The 7,835-nt window shown below is 29.7% G+C and overlaps 1 protein-coding gene across 1 annotated transcript; it reads right to left on the minus strand.

The window, feature by feature from the left end:
- Positions 1-6,219: 6,219 nt before the first annotated feature.
- On the minus strand, positions 6,220-7,388 carry LOC140983538 (protein EXORDIUM-like 3). The gene has a single exon (XM_073450624.1). The coding sequence runs from the start codon at positions 7,366-7,368 to the stop codon at positions 6,295-6,297; it is 1,074 nt and encodes a 357-aa protein (XP_073306725.1). The 5' UTR covers positions 7,369-7,388; the 3' UTR covers positions 6,220-6,294.
- Positions 7,389-7,835: the final 447 nt, after the last annotated feature.

A 7,835-nucleotide genomic window follows, 5' to 3' on the forward strand; every position in this document is an offset into this window, starting at 1 on the left:
TGTATACTTATTTATACTTAACTCGAACTTATGTGTTGGGTTTCAATTCTAACCAATTTGGGTTAGTGGAAAAAAAAAAATTCTATTAATTTGTTCAATTTTTAGTTGTGATCGATTAAGTTTTCAAAGTTAAGTTTTGGTATATTAAATTTTAATTTCGATTATTATGTTCCAATAGATAATGTGGCAATGTTATTTTGACGTTAAAAATACTTATGTGGGATCGAAAATTGTTGACTTATCAGATATCACATCAGTAATTTGATCAAAATAACCGAAAATTAAAAATTAATCTACCAAAATCAAATTTTGAAAACTTAATAGAACAAAATGTAAAATTACACAAGTTAAGCCGAAAATTAAAAGTTAATGAACCAAAACCAAATTTTGAAAACTTAATGGACCAAAATCCAATATTATACAAGTTAAATGACCAAAACATTCATTTTCACTTTTGGTTATTATTGTGGAACTGGAATCTATTCTAGCTAATTGGCATTTTAATTCATTCTCAAATATAATTTCAGATATAAAATATAAATTATTTTCTTCGTCTATATAAATTAATTTCTTTGTGTTAAATAAAATATTTAATTAAGTCGATAATTTAAGTCCATAAAAAAGGTACAATATAATTTGTTTTGGCCTGGGGTTGAACTACATAATCTCTAAGGCCCAGCCGCACAGGCTAATCGCTTTTCAGCCGATGTTGACTGCGGAAATGATATTTTCCCATTATTTTCGTTTTTTTCTCAAATTACTCTTATTATTCTATTCTATTCCCATAGCTTTGTACAGTTTCCATACATAGCTTTTTTCCTACGCAATCATTCTCTTCTACTGACCACTAGCTAATGAAAAATATAATAAATTAAAATANTCCAAACGATAATCATTTGTCTAAAAAAAAAAGAATTTCACTCATATTCCAATATAAAATAAGAATACGTGGGTATACAATGGGATCATGTCTGAACATGTCATGATTAGTGTTAGGTTAAGTATGTATGAGTGTAAGTAATATTGAGATTAATGATTTTCAAATAAGTTCTCGTGCGTTAAGTTGTTGACGTTACGTTGCTTGATCCAGTTGACTAAGTTGACCATAAAATAATGACGTCAAACTGCTGGAGACAGAGAAAAATGATATCGCTAATCGCTAATCTCTAAAGTATATGAGACAGAACTAACAGATATACATTCACCTCCTCGAACTCACGGAACTAACAATTAGACTCATTAAAACTAAAAAAAATACACTATACACTACCACAGCTATAAAAATAAAAATAAAAATTATATCTTCACTACATGCTATAACTTTTAGCTTACCACAACACTCCATCCAGGTTAAAACTATTTAAAAATTTAACCCGAATTCTAAATAAATTTTTAAATAATAAAGCGACAAAATATAATAATTCGAGAAGTACTGGCCTTTTATTTATTGATCTTAATAAATGCGTGAAATGAAATTTCCGACTGCCTTTCTTAAATTTGGAATCTATTTTCACACATGAATTATTATTGATTTCAATTTATGTCTCTTCGACTTTACACCGCGTTAATTAATTAATATTCATATAATATTAACATTTGGCTGTCAATATTTATTCTAGATTTATTTAGTTGGCTGTTAAATTAAACCAACTCTTACCCGACAATCCTCCATATTAACTAATATATATTATTTATTTTTAATTTACGAATAATTCTCTCAACTAAAATAATATAAATATCATATCATATATTTATGAGATAAATCTCTAAATCCATTTTCAATTAAAAAAAATAGTATTTTTTATAATAAAAAAATCAAGATATTTGAATAATATCCATAGAAAACGACATTAATTAAGTAAAAATTTAACTTTTAACAATCCCAAGGCAAAGGTTCTTCCATGAATTGAGGTGTTAGGAGGAGCTATTATGCCAGCTATTATTTATGACCTTTCAGATGTCAAATCATTACACTTTATAATAATATTAATATATGTCACTATGTGCTAGTCCAAAAAAATTAATAATTCTTATTTATGAATTTTGAAAAAAAAAAAACTCAAAATATCTTCATTAAGATTTTAGAGAGTTGTTTAATTCATTTATTTCTAAACATTACTAATTTCAAATTAATCAAATTTGTTCATGAATTTCGTTAGTTGATTCTCTATAACTCATATCCAAGTTCGTGTTTTCGTTTAATAAAGTTTGATAATTAAGTTCGAATCGAGATCAAATTTAAATGTTATGTCGAACCATAATACTTGAGCTCAAAATAATTTATCTATCAACCTTCAAAATGATGAACTTCAGTTTTACTAAAAAAACTCGAGCTCGAGCTCGAGCTTAATATTACATAATAGTAATCAATATATAGTTCAGTTCGGCTCGATTAGAATATTAAGTAAATTCATTTTGAAATTGTTTTAATTATTAATTTTTATATCAATTAACAAGAAAATTTAAGGAGAAGAAACAAATAAATAAAAACAGACGATCATATAAAAAACATGATAAATCGAGCGTTTGGATAATGGTCATATGTTAGATTTTTTATTGACATTTTGTTATATGAGTTTATAATACAAAATTTTTCCGTAGTTAACAAACTAACACATTTGTCTGAGAGTTAACCTAATGTATATTGAAAAATAATAGTTGCGGATTTCATATTAATTTTAAAAAATCAAACATACGTCCTAACCTTATTAACGCATATCCGTATTTATTAGATATATTTAAGTTAAATATGATTTATATAAAACGTGTTGACTTTAACTTTACATAACTTTATGAAAATAATGAAATAATATAATAAATAAATAAAGGTATTGGGGGTAGGAGGGCTCAAACCCCAAAGCAGGTGTTACTCGTAAATATTAGGAGGAGAAAAAGCAACCTTTGGATGTGCTAATTGTACTAATTTTTGATGGGACGGGATTGATTTTGACGTGCATGTTTCGTTTTTCTTGAAAATAACATGTTTTTTTTTTAATTTTTACCGATAAAAAATAATATAAGTTCGGTAGGTAGGTCAATTTTTTATATGATCAACAAATTAATTATTTTTTTAATGAGTTTAGACAATTAAATTCATTTTATGATCATATTTTAATAGATTTTTATTTTAAGATTGATCATAATGAAATGATCGTACCGTTGCATCACAGAAATATTTGTGTTATTATTCTTTCGATCAAGATGAATTTTTATATGAGAAATGAAATTATAAAATTTTATTTTCAAAAAAAAATTCTTCATAAAAGAAGAGAAATATTTAATTTAGTTATGCATGTATTCTTGCTTTAGATCAACATAAGATTTTCCTCATAAAATAAATTCTAATATATTTTTTGGAACGAACAACAGTTCTCGAGTGAAATAGCGAGATTCACGAACCGCAACAATGCTACATGTATTTTAATATATGTTATGTGTCACGTTCTGAGATCGAGCGCGACTTAGTTATTTTTTAATAATTTAAAATATCGATACAATAAACCACCTAGTACATAAAATAACCAAAATACAGTCTATTGCATAAATCATAATTGTTTTTGCGGCGCATAACATAAATACAAAAGTGATAACGTAATGGAAAATAAACTAAAATTAATGTTTGAAACTTCATGTCTCGAACTTTATCATCAACATCAAAACATTTGTTTTTCATCCACTTCCAATTGATATTCGCCCTTATTTGGAGAGAGAATTAAAGGGATGAGTGTTTTGAGAAACACTCAGCATGTTGAGGTCGATCATACATAAAATATTGAAATATACATATAATATAAGTTCAAAAGTGACATGCCGCAGAACATGTTGCAACATGAATCAATACATAAGCCAACCATAATTCGAAACAAAGCAACAAAATATAAAATAATTGAAGCAAAAACTTATACATGACATTGTTATCCATCTATTTATCAATTGTATACCGATCATTCCATATTTTTACTCATTTAAGGGAACGAGACCATATATCAGTTATTATAACCCACTATATCAAGGTCTGATCTTATCTTATCATGTTTCGTAAATATATTTACCACTCTTAATTCAAATCCTAACATTATATTTTAAAGATTTCATAACAGAATAAATGAATTATGCGGAACGAAACATATACGGAATCAAAGGACATGAAACGACTTGTGTACGATCGAGTTTTCAAAAACAATAACATCATTATTTTAAAAACATATATATAAGCTCACTTACTTGATCTTTAAGTTGAGAATAATGTGAATAAAGTTGTTGGAAAAGTTGTTGAAGTAGAAAAATTTCTTAGACAACAACTCCTCTTTCAGAATTCGAAAGTGGCTTTTTTTTTGCTTGAAGTGAACATAACATTGCTCGTAAATGGTTGCTCGAAGATGGACAAAAATAAGCTTCTGAAATTTTTATAGAATGGGTAGAACCTTCCTACCCGAGTTTGGATATATTTTTAGCTCGGAATTGACAGCGCTCTTGCTCAAATTTGTTATTGTAGGAAAACTCAAATATAGGCTGGGAAATGCTTTGAGTTTGACATGATTTCCTTCTGCATTTAGGTGGTATTTATATGCTATAACATGAAGGGATTCTGAATGATTTCAGCTTGTAATAATCCAGATTTTAAGGGTCATTAGTGGCAGTTAATGCTAATCAAATTAGTTGTTAAATGTGCTTCAAATTTTCGAAATAAAGCTTGAATAGCTCCAAGTTTGTTTGTTGTGTTTGAGTTGTCAATGTGAGTAATTATTGGGCTGAAAATATGAGACATTCTTGAGTTTAAAAGCCAAAAGTTTCTTGAGCTTTAAGGTAGTCTTGTCTTATGTTTTCACATTATGCTATGCTTTGATTAATAAAATTATGTAACAACCAATTTATTTTTCAAGATATTATTTTTATTTTATTTTTTAAAAAAAGATTAAATATTTTAACAAATTATATTATATCTCGTGTACGTCTTTCTAAAAACAATATTGTACTACTTTTGTAGCATCATGTCTGTTTTTGTCGATTATGATAATAAACTTACTTTATAATAAACTAACTTATTTCATGATACCTAATAACATATTTAAAATAAATAAAAACTTCATCTAAAATCTAAACATAAAACATATATAAATTAATACTCTTTATTGAAATAAAATAAATATGTTAAAACGACAAACATTCAATCTCGTAAGAACATATACATACATAATATATTTACATATATATTTCTTTCGAACTCGGAATAATAAAATCCAAGAAAAATAAAATAAAATACACAAATAAATATATTTAATGTCTTAAATAAAAATTTAAATGTGAACCACTTCCTTAAAGATGTGCATGTTTAGCTACTATTGGAGTCATTTAATGTTAATGAACTGGATTTAGTTGTTTGCCATAACTTCTAACTTTCTTATTAAATTATGCAACAACAAGCTTCACTTTCACATTATTAAAGCGTTACTCCATCATTTATGGAAATAAAACTAAAATATATACATTTACATTTTTTTAAAAAAATAATAATAAATAAATAAAAGTTCTTTTGCTTTGGACATCCTCTCTCACTTCTTTTTGTCCTTTTGCCCTTTTTTTCAAAATTTTCAAATTATAAAAAATAAAAACAAAAATCTCAAATGATGACGTATGATATTAACTTTTTTTTATGGTAGTTATTTTTCATTAGTAATTAAATATTGACAAAAACTTGTGTGAGACGATCTCACGAATCGTATTTGTGAGACGGATCTCTTATTTGGGTCATCCATAAAAAAAAACAGACAACCAAAATAAAAGAGAACTTGGAAATTACAAAAAAATTACCCGCACCACAATTAATTGAACAGTAAAGATTAGAAATAATGGTCCAAACAATACCGGATATTTTTAAATTTCAAGAAGTATATAAATTTCATTTAAAATTCATTAAAAATGAGAAATTTGAAATTGAAAAAAGATATTGAATATTTTTTTTTTGGAAACTAAAAAGATATTGAATTTCAAATGGCTTCCAATTTCCAAATTAGCCCAATTTTTAAAGATTCAGAGAGTGACATTTTCTTTTTAAATATAAAATTCTTGAATCATCCCATCTACTATTTCTTGCTGCTTAATCGAAGATTGAAGTGAAGTTTAGCTGTTTAGGCCTCATTTAACTAACTAAACTAATATCCAATAAAACCCAATAAAAATAAAAATAAAAATAAAAATAAAAAATCAACAAACAAATTCAAACCAAAAAGAAAAAAGTAATCCCATTTCATAAAAAAAAATTAATATTCAAAATAAAAATAAAAAAGAGTTCATTTACTGGTCAAGAGCATTAGGGCCAGTGCAGTAATTCAACAGATGATTCCAAACCCACTGGACCAAGAACCTCCGTCGGATCCCGTTCATGTTAAAGGTGGCACCATCTCTACCGGTCATCATCTGCCCTGTATAGGACCCACCTCCCCCTGTTCCATAAATACCCTCGCACAAATCGGCTATTTCCACGGGGAAAATCGGGTCCTGACCCGCATACCAGGCGTTCACCAACGGGTTCGTGGACAGCTCCGCTATCTCGTGGGCAATCACGCTAATCATCCCGTCCACCCCCACGTCGCCGTTGGGTGGTTTCACCGCTTTCGCAGGGATATAATCCGGTACTGCGAAGGGGTACGCGCACACGCCAGGGCAGAACTTGGCGGAGTTTCCCACCCAAGCGTATGGCAGCGTGTAGCCGACTATTGAAGGGAAAGTGAAGTAATGGAAGCCGCAGACATTGTTGCAGAAGTCCTGAACGTAGACGTCGCTCGAAGTGAGGAGGAGGTAGACCCCGCTTTTCGGGTTGATAGGAAGCGGGCGAGTTGTGGAAGTGACGGCGGATTTTATCACCGATTGGACAGAAAGGCGGGTGAGGGACTTCCCGTGGGAGTAGAACCGGTCGTTCTTCTCTTCGCCGACGAGAACATTTTGGGATATGTTGTTTCCGGTTTGGTCCGTGTAAAGCTGGATGGTCTTCCACCAGCCGGCGACGGAAGGTGGCTTGGAGTCGACGGCGGAGATAGAGCCGATGAAGGCACGGATAATCCGTTTCTGGGAGCTCTGCCAAGTGCCGTACCATATGGGGTAGACCGTGATATTGGCGGTGAGGACAGGTCCCATGTGGTATTTCAAGTGAACAAATTCCGATGAGCCTTCGTACTTTTTCGACCCACCGTAGAGAAAATCTGTGCTGTTGGGACGAGTGTTGGGCCATGGGCGCCAACAAATGACGGACCCAGAGAGCAGGAACAAAACCAGCGGCGCAAGAGTTCTCGCCGCCGTGAGTGGTGGTGCTAGTGCCATTTTAGATTTGCTTGAGCGGTGGTGGTGATTAGTGTCAGAGAAATGTGACATATAGTGGGAAATACATTACATATATAGGAAGAATATTAAAACTGGTGGGGGAGGCTTGCTGTATATTTAACCTCGCACGGTGATTTTCATGTACAACTACACTATTGAGGTCCTCTATTTATTATTCATAAATAATAATGACATTATATTTTGCGATTATGTATACTGTTTTTCATGTATAGGAAGAATAATACTGTTTTTCACTTCACAATTATCAATTTTTGTTCGTCACAAATAATTATTGTGTAATATATGTTGATTTTTGTAAAAAAATATTATTTTTTTGAGAAAAATATATTTTGTAACACAAAAAATTCTATGTGAATATATAACGGATCAATTTTTTGAAACAGATATATATTCGGCCCATGAAAATATTACTTTTGAATTTAAATTATTATTTTTCATTGAGGTATTATTTTTGTTAGTTAGTTATAAATAAATATTGTGTAATATATGATGATTTA

The sequence above is a fragment of the Primulina huaijiensis genome, chromosome 8 (genome assembly GCF_012295235.1).
Source record: "Primulina huaijiensis isolate GDHJ02 chromosome 8, ASM1229523v2, whole genome shotgun sequence".
NCBI classification, from domain to species: domain Eukaryota; kingdom Viridiplantae; phylum Streptophyta; class Magnoliopsida; order Lamiales; family Gesneriaceae; genus Primulina; species Primulina huaijiensis.

Coding starts and splice junctions, on each gene's coding strand:
- LOC140983538 (XM_073450624.1), bottom strand. CDS start 7,368: ATGTCACATTTCTCTGACACTAATCACCACCACCGCTCAAGCAAATCT.